The following is a 21,181-nucleotide window of genomic DNA, read 5'->3' as shown; positions in this document are numbered from 1 at the left end:
AAAAAAAAAAAAAAAACCAAAAAACAAAAATCCCCAAATTAATGAATTATTAATTAATAAAAATGAACTTGGAGTTGGGGATGGTGACACACGCTTATAATCCCAGCACACAGGAGGCTGAGGCAGGAGGGCTGCCAAAACAAGTCCAGCCTGGGCAATTTAGTGACTTAGTGAGAGCCTGTCTCAAAATAAAACATAGAAAAGGACTGGGGATGTCATTCAGTGTGAAGGCCACGGGTTCCATCCCTAGTATCACAAAGAAAGAAAGAAACAAACAAACAAAGATTTTCTTACTGCAGCTGACCTCAACCTCGAAGGCAAACTTTCGAGACAAGAATCATGTCACACTTTTACTGACTGCTCCTGGTGTCAGGCTCTTCCGTAGGTGCTCAGGTTCAGCTTGATCTCATTTAATATTCCAATGTTCTCAGACGAGCTGCCAGAGCGAGCACTCGAGTTTGATATTCTAATCACGCTAAGAGAAAGGAATGATTTTCATCTCCAGGCTACTAAAGAAAGCGAAACCCAGCGAAGGGAAACAATTTTTTCCTAGGTCGCACAACCAACCAGTAAGTGGTAGCATAAGGCAGCTCACATCAGCCCTAAGCCTCACTTTTCCCATCTATAAAGGATTTTTTTTTTGATTGAACTCAGAGCCTTTGCACTGAGCTGCAACCATAGCCCTTTTTGTTTTGTTTTGTTTTGTTTTACTTTTTTACATTTTGAGACAGGGTCTCGCTAAATCGTTAAATTCCTCAGGCTGGACTCAGAACTCGGGATCGTCTTGTCTCAGCCTCCCAGAGGTGCTGAAAGACAGGCGTGCACCACCACACCAAGCCTTCTCAGGGTTCTTTTTTGGTGTGTGTGTGTGTGTGTGTGTGTGTGTGTGTGTGACAAGCTCTCACTGTGTAGTTCAGGCTGGCCTTGAACTCACTATGCAGCCAAGGTTGGCCTCAAAGTTGTGGTGATTCTCCTGCCTCAGCCTCCTGAGTGCTGGGATGATACACACAAGCTTCCTTTTGGGAAGATATAATCTCGGCTATAGTATTTCTTCCAAAGTCAGATGTTGGTGATGCATGGATCTGCTTTCAAAGTCATGGTGTGCTGGAGCAGGTAACTAACCACCCCTTTCAACTCTCAATAGTTGGAGGGCTCATTCAGAACTGATGTGTTGTAGACCTCTTGACACATAATCTCTTTGTGAGACAAAATCCTTTCAGGGCCTGGGATTTAGCTCAGTGGTTCTGCCGCCTGCCTTGCAAGTGCAAGAACCAGAGTTCGACCCCTGGTACCAAAAAAAAGGTGGGGGGGGTGTCTTGGGCCAGGGATTTAGCTCAGTAGTGTGGCCATCTGCCTCAAAAGTGAAAAGTCCTGAGTTCAATCCCAGTAACACACACACAAAAAAGACAAAAACCTTTCAGCAAGCCTGACACCATGATGCTTCCCTGTAATCTCAGCTACTCAGGAAGACAAGGCAGGAGGCAAACTACTGAGACGCTGTCAAAAAAAAAATTTTTTTTTTAAAGTAGGCTTACATGTATGTAATTATTATGCACTGCAAACATGTACTGATTTTTTAAAATCAAGTGCTTTTATTTTATTTTTGTTAGTTTTTTGAGTCAAGGTCTCACTTTTGTGAGTCAAGGCTGACCTTGAACTCACAGAGATCCTCCTGCCTCAGCCTCCTGACTGCAGAGATTGCCAGCATGCTCCACCTCATCCAGCACGGCGCTAAGAAAAAGAAAAAAGGAAGAAGGGCTGGGTTCCACTAAGGGAAAAGCCAAAACTCTTTTGGCAGGCAACAGCATCCCATCCAGTTAGCAGGTAGTAAGACTGGCTGTTTGCGTTGTCTTCCTCTTTAGAGCCCCTGACCTCACAGCGGGTCACATCCATTGTGGTCACAGAGTTTCACCTTTAAAACAAATTTACTGCAGCTTTATAAGCTGGGCGCCGACTGCACAAATCCGTGCAGGAGATGAGATTGTGCAAACACAAGCAGACGGGTATTGAAAGCTGTTGAAATGTGAATGGAGTTCATAGATGGCATCAGTGCAAATGTCCTGGTTTTGAAACGGGGTAGTGAGCGAGGTGTTGGCCCTGGAGAGATTCCATGTGGGGCACAAGGGCTGCTGCGGGCCATCATTTCTTCATTCGCTGTTTATTTGCCGCCGTATCGGGGCTGGAACCCAGGACCACGCACATAGCAAGCATGTGCTCTACCAAGAAGGAAGGGGGGACCGGGGATTTAGCTCAGCGGTGTCGCCACCTGTCTCGCAAGCACAAGGTCCCGAGTTTGATTCCCAGCCAAAAAAAAAAAAAAAAAAAAAAAGAAGAAGAAGGAAAGAAAGAAAGAGAGAGGGAGGGGAAGAGAGAGAGAGGGAAGGGGGAGAGAAATTGACGCACTCTTTGTTTGCTTGTTTTATAAGTCACAGCTTTTTAAAAAATTTATTTATTTATTTGGTACAGGGGATCAAACTCAGGACCTCACACTTGCCAGGCAGGTGCTATGCCGCTGAACTAAATCCCCAGCCCTCACTTTTTGTTCTTTTGAGACAGGATCTTGCTCTGTAGCCCAGCCTGGCCTCGAACTCTCAGAGATTCTCCTGCCTCAGCCTCCTGAGTGCTGGGATTACAGGCATGCGCCACCCCACTGGGCTCATTTTTAATAAACACATGAATGGAAAAATAAAATATTGTATTTCCAAACAATGGAATAGCACCAGACTCAGGGGGATACACCTACAATCTCAGCTAATCAGGAGGCTGAGGCAGGAGGATCACAAGTCCAGCCTGGGCGATTTAGCCAGATGGTGTCTCAAATTTGAAAAAATAAAAAAGGGCTGGGGATGCAGCCAAGTGAAAGAGCATCCTAGGTTCCATCTTCAAAAACTTCCTCCAAAACAAAACCAGAAGAAAGTAAAGGAAAAACTTCTGGCATGTGCTCTAACATAGATGAACCATTAGGCCACTGTTCTATTCGCTGTATTTCTTTCTTTCTCTCTCTCTCTCTTTTTTTCTTTTAGTGTGTGTGTGTGTGTGTGTGTGTGTTGAGACAGGGTCTCACTATGTAGTCCAGGCTGACCTTAAACCCATGATGTAACCCAGGCTGGCTTGAACTCACTGTGATCCTCCTGCCTCAGCCTCCCAAGTGCTGGGATGACAGGCCTGCGCCATGTTTGGAAAATTGCACAATGTCAACAAAAATAATAGCACACCCAAGGGTTATGTGAACAGGACCAAAGGCACAGCAGTTTTGGGATTGTCACAAGTCTAAGAAGGTCCCCTAGAAAGCCTTTCCTTGTCTAGGAGAGCAGAGGCTGTTGGTGAAAAAGGTTATACATCTGAGAGACTGAGGCAGGAGGGCTGTGAATTTGAGCCCAGCCAGAGAACTTAGCAACCTAGCTAAATTTCAAGATAAAAAATAAAAAGGGCAGGTTCTGGGTTCACATCCCCGTACCACGTAAATTAATTAATTAGGTTAGACCTAAAATCTGCCGGGGAGTCCGGCAGGCAGGACTTCAGCAAACCTCAGATTGGAGCCCTACTTCAGGGAGTATTTCAACCTTCCAAAAAAATCCATGTGATGGTCCACACCTGTCACCCCAGCACTAGGGAGGCCGAGGCAGGAGGAGCTCAAGTTCAGTTCCAGCCTGGCAACAGAGTGACTTAGGGAGAGCCTGTCTCCAATTCACAAAATAAAAGAGTAAAATGGGCCGGGGATGGAGCCCTGTGTGAAGTCCCTGGGTCCCCTCCCCAGTGCCACAGAAAGAAAGGGACCAGGGTGGGATTTGGGGAGAGACAGTGCAAGAGACCCAAGAGGAAGACAGCTGTGGAGAGACACAGGCTCAGGGTGAAGCATCTGTTTGCTCCCTAAGGCACATCAGAGACTGCTAGAAAGCCACCAGGAGCTGGCTAAGGTGGGTAACCTTCTCTGGAGGTTTATAGGGTGCTCAGCCAGTGACACCTTGTTCTCAGCCATGTGGCCTCCAGGATGATTACACAAGAAATGTGTGTGGCTTGTTTTGTTTTTTGAGATAAGGTCTCAACAGGTAGTTCAGGCTGGACTTGAGCTCACTGTGTAGCCCAGGCTGGCCTTGAACTGACAGAGATCCTCCTGCCTCAGCCTCCCAGGACCTGGGACGACTGACATGTGCCACCACACCTGGCTTCAATTTTAGGGTTTAATAGCATGGGTGAGCGGGAGGATGAAGGGGTGAAAAGTTAGCTGGAGGATAAGATCAGTTTCAGATCTGTTCACCTGAGGTTGAGACATCAGACAAGAAGCGTCTGGAGCTCCAGAGGCGGCCTGGTGGAGAAGAAAAGCTTGATGCAGGAGGCAAGGGGGCCACCTGAACCCAAGCAGAAGAGCAGTCCAGGGAGAGGGGTCAGGCAAGGCCACGCCCCGAGGTGAGCAGCACACACAGGTATTTAAGGCCAGAGGCTGCACAAGGTGACCAAGGTGTGGACCCAGAGGAGCAGAGGCAGAGCCCCCAGCATGTGCTGAGGTGGAGACGCTGCAAATAACACATCTGACCTGGGTGTGGTGGCTCGGGATCCACACTCCCTCTTGTGCAATGGGCTTTCCTTCTGAGGCCGGAATGATGCTGAATACAACGGAAATGCCAGGAAGGTAGTGGTTACACTGTATTGTTTGGCCAATATTGACAAGAGAACTCAGGAGGCTGAGGCAGGAGGATCACGAGTTGGAGGCTAACCTGGGCAACTTAACAAGACACTGTTTCCACAATTTAAAAAGTTATTTTTAAGGGTGCAGATGTGGCTCAAGGTTAGAGCACTTGTTTAGCCTGTGGCAGGCTCTCCTTCAGTTCTTAGAAAAATTTAGTTCCCTGAAAACCTGCACCAGTGTTTAGGGACCACCACTTATCAGATTATCCATTTATCCACAATCTGTCTGTCTGTCTGTCTCTCTCTCTCTCTTTCTCTTTGCCTTCTCACTGAACTACATCCTCAGCCTTTTCCTTACTTTTTACTTTGAGACAAGTTTTCACCAAATTGCCCAGACTGGCCTGAAACCTGAGATCTTCCTGCCTCAGCGTCCCAGGGCACTGGGATTATTGGACGTGCCACTGTTCCTGGCATCTTTTAATTTTCAATCCCCATCCGAGCAGTAGGCCTGTCTGCATCCATCCCAGAAAAATCTAAGAGTGACCAGAGCCTCTCCCTGATGAAGGACAGAGACCCTAACACCAGCAGGATGGGCTGATTAGCACCAGAGAGCAAAGATATTCAACTATTCTTTAATCATTCCGAATTTACAGGGCCAAGAAAGTCTGGAGCAATGGGGTAGAACATACACTGAGCATTTCCGGGGTTCCTACAATATGCCGGATATTATTTTTCACATACCTTTTCTTCTTTTTCTCAGATTTCATGAAATTTTACCCGATTTCATTTTGTCAGTGGTTCAGGGCTGTGGTGAGAGCTTGGCTAACAAGAGTGAAGGCCTGGGTTCCATCCCCAGCACCGGGGGGGGGAAAAAAAAAATCACTCCTGTGTGTCCAAACCAGAAGGGTTTGGCAAACATGTCCCAAAGACCACTGAGACAGCGATATTTCTGGGCCCAGGAGAAAATAAATTAGTGGTGTGGTGGGTCACGGCTCTGTGCAGAAGATGACAGCTAAGGCCAGGCGTGGTGGTGCCTACCTGTGATCCCAGCACTCGGGAGGCTGAGGCAGGAGGATTACAGCAAGTTCAAGACCAGCCTGGGCTACGTAGTGAGTGCAAGACCGGGAAGGACTACATAGGGAGACCCTGTCTCACAAATTCAGAAAAGAAATAATTTTGTACAGGGTCGGGGCGTGGCTCAGCAGGCGAGGAGGGGCTGGGAGGAGGGAGGAGCGGCCAGCTGGAGGGCAGGGTCGGGTCGCAGCGCCCCTGGGGTGGGGGCTCTGCAGAGGCGGACAGGGCTTTTTCAGGAGAAGTCAGCAAAGCAATGCCACCTACTCCTGTCCTCGTCAGAAGAACTGTCTGATTGATCGCACCAGTAGGAATCGGTGGCCCAGCCCTCGTCCCAGGGTGGGGCGGGAGCCCGGGGCTGGGGGAAACCAGCCAGGCGGGGCCGCCCACCTGACTCACAGCAGAAACTGGGCCACCTTGTCCACCTAGCTCCTCATCCCGGCTGGGGACAGTGACAGTAAAAGTGCGTTCCCAGACTGCTAGGCCCCACCCTCAGACTTCGAGTGCCAGCTGGTTGCGGAGAGGCCCCCACCTGCAAGCGTGTGCCTGCCTCTGCCTCCGGGGCCTCCTCCGGACCGTGTCAGACTGTGACCCCGCCTGTGCGTCCTGTCCCGATTCCAGGAGGCTGGGAGTCTGTGTCTCTGCTTCATCTCTCCGGCAGACTGGGATTCCCTAAAGGGCGCAGACAGTACGCTGGATAACTATATTATCTAGCACACCCAAAAATGGATCCATATTGAGGATAGACTCCTAAGTGAAATAAATATGTCACACATGTGGAAATACCGAATAGTTTCTCTGGTGTGAATAAACTGTAATAGTACATAAGATCCTAATGAGATACCGGACATTGTGAAATGGGAAGAAAAGGGCTAAAGGTGTAGGGAAAGTGGGAAGGGTAGGGGAAAGGTAATAAGGGAAAAGAAAAAATATGAGAAAATGGAAAAATGGAAATAAAGTGTTTGTAAATGGGGAGGGGAGGAGGGGGTGAAGGGAGGGCAGGGACAGGGGAAAAAATGAGAACCAAGACCTGTCATGTAAAGGTACAAGACTGCAATTATGAATGTATACCTAAAATGTACCAATAAACTCAATGAAAAAAAAAAACAGTACACCCCTCATCAGCTCTGAGTTTAGCACAATAGCTATTTGATGAACTCCTACCTATACATCAAAACCCACACCAAGCAGATGTGGGCTTCCAGATGAGGCCCTCCTAGATGAGGACTTCTTGGACCCCCATAGTCACGGATCTATTACATCAATAAGTAATCCGCATCAATAGCTAATAATAAGTAAGCACTTACTACATTCCTGGACTCTGTACATCTCTAGGTGGTACATTCTCATTACCCTTGTTTTGCTGGCTCCTCTGAAGCCCTCTGCTCTTATTTTCCTCTCTTATCATCTTCTCCTCCCTTGGTTCATTGAGTTTTTGATGCACACCTATTGTACGCCAGGCACTGTCCTAGGCCCCGTGGACAAAATAGGCAGGAACTCTTAGAAGGTGATGTTTGAACTGAGAGATTAAAAAAGCATCTGCTGCTGGGCATGGTGGTGCACGCCTGTCATCCCAGCACTGGGGAGGCTGAGGCAGGAGGATCCTGGGAGTTTGAGACCAGCCTGGGCTACATAGTGAGTTCCAGGTCAGTCTCAACTACATAGTGAGACCCTGTCTCAAAAAACAAAGCAAAGCAAAACAAAAGAAAACAACAGCTCAGAACCAATATCCCATTTTCTTTCTTTTTTTTTTTTTTTTTCAATATCCCACTTTCTATGAGAGGTTCGAGGACTCATTCTTAGGCAGAGTTCATGGTACAATCTGGTAGGCACCCCTCAATCCCACAGCTTAGCAAGAATGGGTGGGAAGGATTCTGGCGGTGTGAGTCCCATCAGGTTGGTAGCTCTTCTGGCCCACAGCCCCCACTTCCAAGGCGAGCCGTGGGTGCACTGGAACTGATTTTTAAAATAAAGAACAAAGAAAATGGACTTCACTGATACTCACTGATCCTTGTTTTACCCCAAAACAACAGGATGTACATTCTTCTCATCAGCACATGGGACTTTCCCCAAATAGACCACATACCAGCCCATAAAGCAAGCTGAAGTAAATATAAAATAACTGAAATTACACCATGTATTTATCGGATAGGAAACTGAACATCAACTGCAGAAGAAAACACAAATATGAGGCAAATGCTTAGAAATGAAACCATATTCCCTTAAACAATGGGTTACAGGGGAAAACAATCAAAGAAGAAATAAGATAGTTTCCAGAACTAAACAACAATGTCAGTACAACATACCACGACTGATGGAACGCAATGAAAGCAGTCCTAAGACAGGAGTTTATAGCTGTGAATGCCCAGATCAGAAAAACAGAGCAAGCCAAAACAAATAACCTGACAATGTACCTCAAGGTCCTAGAAAAACAAGAACAATCCAAAACCAAAGCTGGGACAAGGAAGGAAATTATAAAGGTAAGAACAGAAATCAATGAAATTGAGACCAAAAAAAATCAATGAATCAAGGCATTTGTCTTTTGAAAGAATAAATAAAATACACAAACAGCCAACCTAACCCCCCCAAAAGGAGAGAGGGAAAAAAATCAACGCAATTAGACATGAAAAAGGGGAAATCGTAACAGCCACTGCCAAGATAAGAAAGATTAATAACAAGTGCTTCACAAATTTGTATGCCAATAAATTGACAAATTCAGAAGGATAGATTCCTAGATACATATGGATTACCAAAACCGAATAAAGAAGACTTTAAAATCCTGAATAATCCAACAACAAACAATGAAATTTAAGCAGCAATAAAAAGGCCAAGTCCTGATGGATTCACTGCTCCATTCTACAAAAACTTCAGGGAAGATTTAACACCAGTACTCCCTCTTTAATAAGTCAAAAGTGAAGAAATACTTCCTAAGTCTTTCCTAGAAGCTACCATTACCCTGAATTCAAAACAGACAAAGGGCTGGGGATTCAGCTCAGTGGCACCACGCCTGCCCTGCGAGCACAAGGTCCTGAGTTTGATCCCTGGTACGGGGGTGGGGGGACAAGGATCTGACTAAAAGAGAAGTATAGACCAATCTCTTTAATGAATATAGATGCAAAATGCCTCAAAATAGAATGGCAAATAGAATGCACTGAATCACCAAAAAGATCATATATCATGAGCAAGTAGGCTTCATCCCGGGAATGCAAGGATGGTTCAACATATGCAAATCATTAAATGTAATACACTACATAAACAGAAGCAAGGACAAAAACCATATGGTCGTCTCAATAGATGCAGAAAAAGCCTCTGACAAAATCCAACATCGATTCACAATAAAAACAATGAATAAAATTGGTATAGAAGGACCTTATCTCAACCTGATAAAAGCATATATGACAAACCTACTGCCCACATCATAATTAATGGGAAAAAATTGAAAGCTTTGCCTCTAAAATTAGAAACAAGATATTGATGTCCTCTATTACCATTCCAGTTCAATACAGTACTCAAAACATTTGCCAGAGCAATTAGGCAAGAGAAAGAAATAAAAGGATACATATAGGAAAGGAAGAAGTCAGGGCCAGGGATTTAGCTCAGTGGTTCTGGCGCCTGCCTCGCAAGAGCAAGGACCTACTAGGCATGGTGGCACATGCCTATAATCCCAGCACTCAGGAGGCTGAGGCAGGAGGATCACGATGAGTTCAAGACCAGCCTGGGTTACCTAGTGAGTTCCAGGTCAGTCTCAACTACATAGCGAGACCCTGTCTCAAAAACAAAAAAAAAAGAGCAAGGATCTGAGTTCGATCCCCGGTACCAAAAACAAAACAAAAAAGAAGTCAAATTTTCATTCTTTGCAGATGACATGAGCCTCTACATAGAAGATGGGGTGGGGGGCGTGTTCTACCTCGTTAGTAGAAATGTAAACTAGCATGACCACTGCGGAAATCAGTCTGGAGATTCCTCAAAAACTAGAGATTCCATTTGACTCAGCTGTGCCCCTTCAAGACATCACGCTACAGTGACACACATTCATGTTTCCAGCAGCACAACGCATACTAAATCCTGGAAGCAGCCTGGGTGTCCATCAACAGATGACTGGATCAAGAAAGTGTGGTTTTTACACACAATGGAGTACTGCTCTGATAAGGTATGAAAAAACCTGAGTCATCTGACGGAAAATGAATGCACTGAAACCATAATGTTAAAAGGGGAAAAAAATCAGCCACACAAGTTTAAATATCACATGGTTACACTTATATGAGAAACCCAAAATATAAACAGCGAGCAAAATAAAAGATAGGTCACAGGAGCTACGGAGAGAGATCGGGAAGGGGATGGACAGATGGAGGCAGGAGGAGGGAGGGGAAGGATGGATTGAAAAAAGGAATTGGGAGCCCGGCGTGGTGGCTACGCCTGTAATCGCAGCACTCGGGAGGCTGAGGCAGGAGGATCGCTGTGGGTTCGAGACCAGCCTGGGCTGCATAGTGAGTTCCAGGTCAGTCTCAGCTACATAGTGAGACCCTGTCTCAAACAAACAAACAAACAATAAATAGAGAAAACGAAAACGAAAAAAGGAATTGGGAGGGGCAAGACTCGGGAGGAGTTATGTACATGCGCCAACTCCACACAAGGGATATAAACATTTTGTACGGCAAACATGTCCTAATAAACCTTTTCTAAATACGAGATAAAATATATACCATCCGACCCTTCAAAGAAAACGAATAAAGGACAAAAGACTACAGACGGGACTCTAACTGGCCGTTATAAAGCAGCCCACCTCGGAATCCCTTCCTCCTCTGTCGCCTCCTCCCTTGACCCCACCCCCAGACTCGCTCAGGGGCCTTAACCCTGCCTGCCCACCCCCGCTCCGCCATGTGGGCGGCCTAGCGAGCATGCGCCCGAGCGCAAGGCGTGCCGGGAGTCGTAGTTCTGCCGTCGGACGGAAGCCGAGAAGGACACGCGCCGGCATGTGGCTCCGAATGTTAGTAGGGGAGGTCTGGGAGGCGGCGGGCAGGAGCTTATTGCTCATTCCCATCGTGGTGGAGCAGACGGTACAGCGGCCCGGCGGGGACGCGGCCTGGGGTTGGGGGGACTGCGGGTCCCTCGACCTCTCACCTCCTTCCCTGCACTCTAGGGTCGCGGTGAACGCGCCTATGACATCTACTCGCGGCTGCTGCGGGAGCGCATCGTGTGTGTCATGGGCCCGGTGAGCGCCGGGGGGCGGCTCATTCCCATCGTGGTGGAGCAGACGGTACAGCGGCCCGGCGGGGACGCGGCCTGGGGTTGGGGGGACTGCGGGTCCCTCGACCTCTCACCTCCTTCCCTGCACTCTAGGGTCGCGGTGAACGCGCCTATGACATCTACTCGCGGCTGCTGCGGGAGCGCATCGTGTGTGTCATGGGCCCGGTGAGCGCCGGGGGGCGAGGGGGACGCTTACGACCTCCCTGACACCTAGGACCCCTTTTTCATTCCTAGGCTTCGGTCCCTGCCCCACCCATTCTGACCTGAGAATAACCTGTGGGTCCCTACTGTGCCCCTCAGTGCCCTCAGCCCTGTGTCCTGAATTCTTTCTGATCTTTTTTTTTTTTTTTTTTTTTTTTTTTTTTTTTTTCCTTCTGTCTGTGCTGCAGACAGAACCCCAGGGCTTTCGTCCTGAGCTCCATCCCCAGCTCTTTTTATTTGTTTATTTTTCAGATAGGGTCTTGCTAAGTCACTAAGTTGTCCGGTCTGGGCGCGAACTTTCCATCCTCCTGCCTCAGCCTCCCAGAGTGCTAGTGTACACCACTGAAACTGACTTTCCTGACCCTTCTCTGAGATCTGACCTCCCTTCCTGGTTTCCTGATCCATCCCCAGCAACCCCTGAAAGCCCCTCCCTTTAATCTCTCTCAACCCCCAATCCGGGGACCCTGCCACCTCACCACCTGCAGATCGATGACAGCGTTGCCAGCCTGGTCATCGCACAGCTGCTGTTCCTGCAGTCTGAGAGCAACAAGAAGCCTATCCACATGTACATCAACAGCCCTGGTGAGCGGGGCTCTCTGTGGGGCACCGAGAGACTCAGGACTGACATCCCTGGTTCAGGGTGTTCCCCCACCCCCAGGAACCCACTTTCTCAGAACCACCAAAACAAGCCTATAGCTTCCTTTTGTTTTTGCTTTCTTTTTTTTGAAGGGGGGTTGCTTTGTTTTGTGAGACAGGGTGTCTGTGTGAGTCCAGGCGTGCCTCAGACTAGTGGAGTGCTGGGATTATAGGCAGGCAGCTACTTTTAGTTATTTTATTTTAGTTTTTTTTTTTCCAATGCCTGGGATTGAACTCAGGACCTTGTGCTTGCAAGGCAGGTTTGGTGCTGCTGAGATAAATCCCTGGCTTCTACTTTTTATTTTTTGTTTGTTAGTTTGTTTTTGGTACTGAGGATTGAACTCCGGACCTTGGGCTTGCAAGGTAGGCAGCGGAACCACTGTGCTAAATCCCCGGCCCGTACTTTTATTTTTTGAGACAAGTTCTCATTCTGTAACCTAGGGTGGCCTCAAAACTCAGGGTGGTCCTCCTGCCTGAGCCTCCTGAGTGATGGGATGACAGACTTGCACCGTCACACCTGCCCTATAGCTTGCTTTTAAGTGAAGATTCACAAACCAACAGCTAAATTTATGTCGTACAATGTGCCCTCTTTGATCCATTTTGCCAACCTGACCTGGTCAACATTTTAAAACTGGTAGTTAGCCGGGCATGGTGGCACTTGCTTGTAATCCCACAACTCAGGAGGCTGAAGCAGGAGGATAATGACTTTGAGACCAGCCTGGGCTGCATAGTGAGTTCAAGCCTGGGCTGTGTAGTAAGACCCTCCCTCAAAAAAATAAGCCAGGGCTAGGGGTTTAGCTCAGTGGTTCCGCCACCTGCTTTGCAAGCACAAGGTCCTGAGTTTGATCCCAAGTACCAAAAAAAAAAAAAAATAATAATAATAATAATAAGCCAGGCAAGGTGGTACAGGCCTGCAATCCTAGCACTCTTGAGAGGCTGAGGCAGGAGAATCACAAGTTCGATCCCAGCCTGGCTAATTAGTGAAAAAATTTGAAAAGGGCAGGGGTTGTAGCTGACAGGAGGGGCCTGGGTTTCATACCTACTACTGCAAAAATAAGTAAGTAAGCGGGTAGACTGCCTATCGCTGAAAAAGAGACTAGATAATGTGGATCGATCCCTTGCTGTGCCGAGTGTTTTCTGTTTTTTTTGTTTTTTTTTTTTTGGTACTGGGGATCGAACTCGGGTCCTTGCCCTTGCGAGGCAGCCCTCCGAACCGCTGAGCTAAATCCCCGGCCCGAGTGTTTTCTGAAGTACGCTTGTCCTCTCTGTTCTCTAATTTACAAGGCTCGGAGAGGCTCAGTAAGTTGTCCAAACTCGCTCTGCTCGTTCACTGCCGATTCAGCGGTCACGGGAAGCAGGCCGCCTACGGTGCCTCCCCTCTTGGCCCTGGCTCTCTTCTGGTTTCTAGTTTCCTTTTGGAAATTTGGTAGATCTGGCCCCTCTGGCCCCGTATGAACATAGGGCAGCGGTCACCCGGCGCAAGGACTGGCCTTGTTCCCCCACCCGTCCTGTGTCACCTGTCACCTCTCTGTCCCCGGAGGTGGAGGCAGTTGTGCCTGTGCCCTGCTGTAAAGGGCCGCCTGGCCCAGTGTCCCCCGTGCCGGGGACGGGACAGGGGAGGGGTGGGGAGGGCCGGTCCCGCCCTCACTTACTCTCGGCCCTGCAGGCGGTGTGGTGACCGCAGGCCTGGCCATCTATGACACGATGCAGTACATCCTGAACCCCATCTGCACGTGGTGTGTGGGTCAGGCCGCCAGCATGGGCTCCCTGCTTCTCGCCGCCGGCAGCCCCGGCATGCGCCACTCGCTCCCCAATTCCCGCATCATGATTCACCAGCCCTCTGGGGGCGCCCGGGTGAGTGCCAGGCCCCTGGGTTGCAGGACAGGAAAAGGTCACGATGGGTGGAAACCAGGGGCGGACAGCGGTGTCTTCTAACGTGGGCTTCGCCTGGGCGGGTTGGGCATATTGAGCAGTCTGAGAGCGAAGAGAGCACCCTGAAAGGAGTCCAGGAAAATGGCCAGAAAAGGAAGGAAGCCAAAGAAAAAGGGCCCTGGGTTCAGCCCAGAAAGGTGCACTTCATGAGGACCAGCAGAAGAGCCTGAGCCACTGGAACTGAGTCCCTGAATTCATGGCACAGGTGGGCATGTTGCAGCCAGACTGTGCCAGGACGTGGGTTCAATCCCCAGTGCTGCTTAAAAATGAAAAAAAAGCAGACCAGGCGTGGTGGCGCACGCCTGTCATCCCAGCACTCGGGAGGCTGAGGCAGGAGGATCGCTGTGAGTTCGAGACCAGCCTGGGCTCCATAGTGAGTTCCGGGTCAGTCTCAGCTACACAGTGAGACCCTGTCTCAAAAAACCAAATAAAGGAAAAACGCAGGCACTCAAATTGTGAGGACGGTTTTCTTCATTGAATAGATATGTGGTGTCCTCACCCCAGAGAATGAAATACTTTCAGCAGATTTTATGATACGCTTTGTGCCAAAAAATATCGGTACCCCCACAAAAAATATATATGTATGTATGTATGTTAATACAGTTAATGACAACGAAAAATAATAAGAGTAGGCTGGGGGTGCCGCTCAGTGGTAGAGCACTTGCTTAGGATTCATGAGACCATGGGTTCCACCCATATCAGCAAAACAGAAAACAAAAGATTAGAAGAAAATGGAGACAGTACGGTCAGGGAGCTTTCCTGGTAGTAGCTGAGATTAAGCAGGATGTGAGGGACCCCAGTCGCCCCGCCAAACCCCACAGGGGCTGCCTCTGCCCGGGCCCTCACCTTTGTCTTCCCTCGGGCCGCCCTCAGGGCCAGGCCACAGACATAGCCATCCAGGCAGAGGAGATCATGAAGCTGAAAAAGCAGCTGTACAACATCTACGCGAAGCACACCAAGCAGAGCCTGCAGGTGATTGGTGAGTGTCCCCCTGCACCTCCTGCGACACCCCGGGGGCCGCTGTCCTCGGGAAGGGCGTCGGGCATCAACCTGCAGACAGTGCCCTCGTGGTGTGGGATCTTGGCCCTGAGGGTGCAGAGCAGCATCCCCGGTCCCACCAGCTCCACGGTAGGAGTCTCTTCCGTTTATGATAACCAAAAAATGTCTCCGCGAGCTGGGGGTGCAGCTCAGCGGCGAGTGCCTACCACGAATGCACAAGGCCCTGGGTTCTGTCCCCAGCACCGCAAAACAAAAGAAAACAGGGCTGGGGATTTAGCTCGGTGGTTCTGCCACCTGCCTCGCAAGCGCAAGGACCCGAGTTCGATCCCCGGTACCAAAACAAACAAAACGGTCTGGGTCTGCATTTTGCAAAGTCTGTTGTCACCTGGAGGCCAGAATTACTTCTGGTCAGAACCTCTGTTCTCTGCCTTCTGAAAGCATCTCCTTGGGGTCCAGGGGTGTAGCTCAATGGGAGAGTGTGTGCCATGGGTTGGATCCCCCCGCACCAGAAAAAAAGCCCCAACTACCTGGGCTTAGTAGCGCACGCCTGTCATCCCAGCACTCTGGGAGGCTGAGGCAGGAGAAGCACAGGTTCAAGCCCAGCTTGGGAAACGTGGAAGACTTAGTGAGATCCCATCTCAAAATGAAAAAATAAAAAGGGCAGGGGATATAGCTCAGTACGAAGATCCTGGGTTCAGTCCCAGCACTGTAAGAAAAGGAGTAAACGTCCTCTTGGGAGGCTGCCTGGGGAAGGGTGTGTGACACCCGGGGCGAAAGCTAAACACAAAGAGGGCTCATTGCTCAGTGTGTAACCGTGAGAACTGGACACCTGTGCGCACCGACGGGGGTGCCATCCCTGGTCGCTTGGTGCATTGGGGTGGCTCCTCATCCACATGGGTGACTACTGCCCTGCAGTGGGGGCAGGCGACCCTCAGGGACAAGCAGGAATGTGCGTCAGTCACACTGAAGATCACGGTGAGTGCAGACAGTACACGTTTTAAACCACAGAGGCTCAGGGAAGCCAGGCACAGTGGTGCACGCCTGTAATCCCAGCATTCTGGGAGGCTGAAGCAGGAGGACACAAGCTGAAGTTCCACCTGGGCAATTTAGTGAGACTATATCTCAAAATAAAATATAAAAAGGTCTGGGGATGTGTCTTCCGTGCAAAGGCCCTGGGCTTGATCCTGGTACGGCACAGCTGATCTGGGGCTCGGGGCAGACGGGTATTAGTGACAGAAGCGAGCCCTAGCAGGGGACTTGGTTTTGTGTTTGGTTGGTTGTTTGGTTTGGTTTTTGAGACAAGGTCTTGCTGCGTAGCCCAGGCTGGCCTCAGACTCACAACAACCCTCCTGCCTCAGCCTCCCAAGTGCTGGAATGACAGGCGTGCGCCACCCTAGCAGGGGCTGGCAGCGATGTCCCACGCCCATGTGGGTGTCGGTCACGTGGCTCTGTTCAGTCTGAAATTCATCACAGTGCACATCGGTGATGGGCAGCCTTTGTGGGTATGTATCACATATCATGAAAACGTCATGGAAAGTATGTGAGGCCCTGGGTTCTGTCCCCAGCACTGCTTTAAAAAGAGGCAGGGGGATTTAGCTCAGTGGTTCTGCCACCTGCCTTGCAAGTGCTAGGTCCTGAGTTCAATCCCCGGTACCAAAAAAGAGATATTTTACTGCTGGGGAAACAGAGGCATGTATGTAGAAGGTACAGCCAGGGTCGCATGAGGGAGAATGAGCAGGAGGAGGGCCTGTCTCAGCTCAGGCTGCAGAAACAAAGTATCACGGGCAGGTGGCTTGGACAACAGCTGATCTCACACCGCTGGAGACCCAAAGCAGTGGCGGGTCTGGCAGGGCCGGCACCTGGTGAGCTTCTGCCTGGCTTCGAGGTGGCCACCTTTTGCCGCATCCTCACTGAGCCTCTCCTCAGCCCACAGGGGAATCTTCCTTTTCAGAAGAGAGCATCGTGGCTTGGACTTCTTCTGACCCTCCTGACCCAAGTACCGCACAACCTGGGAGCTAGGACTTGGGGGCTCCCAAGCCTGGCCCAGTCGCTGTGTGTGTGTGTGTGTGTGTGTGTGTGTTAACCAGGGATTGAACTCAGGATCTTGCACTTGCAAAGCAGGCGGCTGAACCACTGAGCTAAATCCCCAGCCCTCTGCTATTTTTTTGGAGACACGATCTCCCTATACAGTTCAGGCTGACTCTGAACTCATTGTGTAGCCCAGGTTGGCCTCGAACTCTCGATGCTCTTCCTGCCTCAGCCTCCCGAGGAGGGCTAGGAGGACAGGTGTGCGCCACCACACCCGGCTTCTTGGGAAGATACAATCTCAGCTCTTGCCCACGTCTTCCTCCTTCGCTTCCCCACCAGAGTCGGCCATGGAGAGGGACCGCTACATGAGCCCCATGGAGGCCCAGGAGTTTGGCATCCTCGACAAGGTCCTGGTCCACCCGCCCCAGGACGGTGAGGATGAACCCGAGCTGGTGCAGAAGGAGCCCGCGGCAGCACCAGCAGACCCTCCTGCCAGTACCTGAGAGCCAGACCGCCTCTCTGGGGCACAGGCCCCACGCTGCTGAGCCTGAGGGGCCCTCGAGGAACTGCGGATGTGGGGTACCCTGACATGCGGGCAGCCTGGCTGAGACACTGATTTAAATTAAATCTTTGCCGTGTTTGTTCTGCACCTGAGGTGCCTTTGCTCACTGCTCTGTGACAGCGAGCACAGGTGTGGGTCCCCAGGCCCCAACCACCCCTTCCTTCAGCCGACTCTCCAGAGCACAGCTGTGTCTCGGGCGGCAACACAGTGTGAAACAACCACACAGCAGTCTTCAAAGCTGCCCGTCCTTCCTTTGGGAACGGAGAGTGGGGGCATCTGGGAAGGAGGTAGGCAGATGTATGTGTTACAGGGTAGATGGGGAAAGAGCAATCCAGGCAACAGGCACAGCCAGTACAAAGGGCCTGCGGCAGGCCCGTCAGGGAGGAGCCACAGGAGGGCTAGTGGCTGGGTGAGAGTAGGGGGGCTGGGGTGAAGATCACAGTGAGGAGGGAGGCGAGCCATGCAGGGTTCTGAGAAGAGGGACTCTAGCCACAGTGTATGGCGAGATGTGAGAGAAAACGGTCTATTGTGGCAGGAGGGTCACAACTTCGAGTCTCAACTGGGGAACTTAGCAAGGCCCTGTCTTGAATGAAAAATAAAAAGGGCTGGGATAGAACTCAGTGCAAAGCCCCTGGGTTCCGTCCCCAGTGCTGTAGACCCCAAGCTGTTGGCCCAATGGAGCTAAAAGGGCTGGAAGGTTAGGGTCGGGGTCAGGAGCAATTTGGAAGCATCTTGCTCAATGTTTTCCTGGCCTCTCCACATAGGCCCACAGTCAAGATGAAAATGCCCACGCCATCGGCCTGTGGATGCGTCTGCGGTCAGACACCTGACTGTAGGGTGTTGCACTGTGTCCGCTCCTGGTGGCCTTAAATTCCAGCACATTTTGGGCTTGGGGCCCCAAGTCAGGCTGCAGTGGGTCCAGAAGGCTTGAGAAGAGTAGGAGCGATAGAGGTTTTTCAGGGAATTGTACAAGCCGGGTACGGTGGCACTCACCTGTGATCCCAGCACTCAGGAGGTTGAGGCAGGATTGCCAAGTTCAAGGCCAGCCTGGGCAACTTAGCAAAACCCTGTCTCAAAGTAACAATGGAGTGGGGAAGGGGGTCCGGGGGGAGTACAGTGGTACAGCACCTGCCTAGCATGTGCGAGGCCCTGGGCTCAATCCTCGTGCTGAAAAGTAAGTAAATAAATCTTTACAAAACAACAAAACCCAGTACTGTACTTACTGAGAAGGGGAAAAGGTTGATGCTCGCGTTGAATTTTTTTTTTTTTTTTCGGTTTTTTGGGTGTTTTCTTCTTTTGGTACCAGGGATTGAACTTGGGACCTTGCGCTTGCGAGGTGGCAGAACCACTGAGATAAATCCCCGGCCCCTCTTGCGTTTTTTTGAGCTGGGGTCTCATCATGTAGCTCAGGCTGGCTTCGAACTCACATCGATCCTCCTGCCTCGGCCTCCCGAGTGGTGGGATTACAAGAGTGCGCCTCCACCACAGGCCTGCCACGCATTGACCTTTGACCCCAACTCTAACTGTTCAAACTTGGTCCCACCCCATAATCGTGACCTTGATCCCCCTGTACTTTCACACTTCATCTCACCCTGACTGTGAGCTTCATCTCTAACGCTGGCCAATTCCATAGCCTTGGACTTGGCCCAAATCCCCCTGGGACCCCAAGCCGGTTCACCGAGCACCTGCTGAACTGGATCATTTCCTAAACTGATGAAAGAGGCGGGGCTAGGGTCGGGCTGCAGATTGACTTGCGGCACAGCCAGTAATCTGAGCTAGTGTGGTTGCTGGTGCCCAATAGAACGGGAGCAGTGGCAGACTCGGGGAATCCAATAGCTCGCGAGAGCAAGCCGAGCAGCAACCAGTAGCCTTGAGCTATAGGCGGGACTCTAGGTGAAGCCAATCGCTGGAGGGACCTGGCGGGGCCACAGCCAATGGCTGTGAGGTAGAGGCGTGTTCCTGACCCGGACCTCTTCCACGACCCGGCTCCAGGGTTATGGCCGGGAGTGGGCAGCTGGCTCTACGGACTTTGTCAGGGTCAGGCTGGGTTCGGGGCTCGGGCTTCCAGTTGCTGAGTCGCCTGAAGTATGCGGCCGTGGTGCGTCCCGGCTTCCTCAGCCCGGACGAGGAGGAGACGCTGAGCCGCGAGCTGGAACCCCAGCTGCGGCGTCGCCGCTACGAATACGATCACTGGGACGCGGTGAGGCCGTGTTTTTTTGGGGGTGGGGTCTATTCTAGAGGGTGGGGACAGATAATGAGGGTTGGGCCATAACTGGGGCAGGATCTGGAGTCCAGGAGCGTTTTGGGACCAAGTTGAGGAGCAGAATTAGAATTGGAGCCTGAAGTCAGACCTGGTGGTGGCTGGGGTAGGGGTCGAAGTAGGAGCCTCAGACCTAGCCAGGGTCAGAGTCGTGGCAGGGGGGTGGGGTCTATTCTAGAGGGTGGGGACAGATAATGAGGGTTGGGCCATAACTGGGGCAGGATCTGGAGTCCAGGAGCGTTTTGGGACCAAGTTGAGGAGCAGAATTAGAATTGGAGCCTGAAGTCAGACCTGGTGGTGGCTGGGGTAGGGGTCGAAGTAGGAGCCTCAGACCTAGCCAGGGTCAGAGTCGTGGCAGGGGCCAGGTGAGAGGCAGGACTGTGAGGTAAGAGGCAGGGACACACCGGGACAGCCCTGCCCCTCTGCCTTCAGTGCCCGTTTCCCCTGGGAACTCGCTGGCTTGACCCTGCCCTCTCTGTGCAGGCCATCCACGGCTTTCGGGAGACAGAGAAGTCCCGCTGGTCAGAGCCCAGCCGCGCCATCCTGCAGCGCGTGCAGGCGGCCGCCTTCGGCCCTGGCCAAACTCTGCTCTCCCCAATCCACGTGCTGGACCTGGAGCCTCGGGGCTACATCAAGCCTCATGTGGACAGCGTCAAGGTGGGCAGAAGCCATTGCCCCCAAGCTCCCAGCCAGGGGAGGGCAGGCTGGGCCTAACCCCCACTGTGCCTCCTCTTCCAGTTCTGTGGAGCCACCATCGCCGGCCTGTCCCTACTGTCACCAAGTGTCATGCGGCTGGTACACACACAGCAGCCAGAGCAGTGGCTGGAACTCTTGCTGGAGCCTGGCTCCCTCTATATTCTAAGGTACAGTGGAGCCCAGGGCACTGCTGCCCCATGGATGTGCAAGACCACCCACCGGCACTTGGGGGCCCCCTCTTTATGCCCTGACAGCAGACACCACCACCAGCACCCAGGGAAGGTGTGGGGCACAGCAGAGGACTGGGACCCCCGTCTGCCTGGAGCAGCACTCCCCGCAGCCCTCCTCCTCACAGCTTCTGTTTTTGTCCTTCAGGGACTCGGCCCGCTACGATTTCTCCCATGAGATCCTCCGAGACGAAGAATCCTTCTTTGGGGAGCGTCGGGTTCCCCGAGGCCGACGCATCTCTGTGATCTGCCGCTCTGTCCCTAAGGGGACGGGGCCAGGACAGCTGCCCCCAGCCTGCTGACGGACCCCCAGGGTCCAGACACCAGACTGGTGAATAAAGTCGACGGGTCAAGCCATCTGTCCAGCCTGCTAGAGGGAGCCCAGGGTGGCACCTGCCCGTGGGGGAGCCCAGATGGCGGCAGTCACAAGGCCAGGAAAGCAGTGCTTTTATTTTGCTCGTTGATGGTGCCCAGCCCCCCTCCCCGTCTTGGACGCTTGCACCCGGGTCTCCCATAAATAAGCCAGCTGAGACCCCGCACCCTGTAGCTGTTTGGCGCATGTGGCTACAGGGCACTAGGCTGGGCACCCTCAGCCACCACAGCCACAGGCAGCAGCTGAGAGCTGGGGCAGCCGCTGCCAGCGGTGACGGTCGTCCAGGAATGCCACGTCAGCATAGCGGGTGGGCCGGCAGCAGG

The 21,181-nt window shown here is 51.4% G+C and overlaps 3 protein-coding genes across 3 annotated transcripts in view; 2 read left to right on the top strand and 1 right to left on the bottom strand.

The window, feature by feature from the left end:
• Positions 1 to 10,580: 10,580 nt before the first annotated feature.
• On the top strand, positions 10,581 to 18,395 carry Clpp (caseinolytic mitochondrial matrix peptidase proteolytic subunit). Its single transcript, XM_010634775.3, has 6 exons — positions 10,581 to 10,754; positions 10,838 to 10,909; positions 11,631 to 11,727; positions 13,448 to 13,635; positions 14,587 to 14,692; positions 17,080 to 18,395. Exons 1-6 carry the CDS (start codon positions 10,596 to 10,598, stop codon positions 17,241 to 17,243), a joined length of 786 nt encoding a protein of 261 aa, XP_010633077.1. The 5' UTR covers positions 10,581 to 10,595; the 3' UTR covers positions 17,244 to 18,395.
• Positions 18,396 to 19,245: 850 nt separating this feature from the next.
• On the top strand, positions 19,246 to 21,033 carry Alkbh7 (alkB homolog 7). The gene is made up of 4 exons (XM_010634774.3): positions 19,246 to 19,502; positions 20,046 to 20,219; positions 20,301 to 20,425; positions 20,634 to 21,033. Exons 1-4 carry the CDS (start codon positions 19,299 to 19,301, stop codon positions 20,785 to 20,787), a joined length of 657 nt encoding a protein of 218 aa, XP_010633076.1. The 5' UTR covers positions 19,246 to 19,298; the 3' UTR covers positions 20,788 to 21,033.
• A 32-nt stretch (positions 21,034 to 21,065) lies between these two features.
• Pspn (persephin) overlaps positions 21,066 to 21,181 on the bottom strand; it is a 760-nt gene continuing 644 nt past the window's right edge. Inside the window, exon 3 of the mRNA XM_033759728.1 lies at positions 21,066 to 21,181. This exon is cut by the window's right edge and continues 38 nt beyond it. Coding sequence (XP_033615619.1) covers positions 21,075 to 21,181 — 107 coding nt within the window. The 3' untranslated portion in view covers positions 21,066 to 21,074.

This window comes from Fukomys damarensis, unplaced genomic scaffold (genome assembly GCF_012274545.1).
Source record: "Fukomys damarensis isolate Sample0158 unplaced genomic scaffold, DMR_v1.0_HiC HiC_scaffold_37, whole genome shotgun sequence".
In the NCBI taxonomy this organism is placed as follows: domain Eukaryota; kingdom Metazoa; phylum Chordata; class Mammalia; order Rodentia; family Bathyergidae; genus Fukomys; species Fukomys damarensis.
This window is presented reverse-complemented; position numbering and strand designations above follow the sequence as displayed.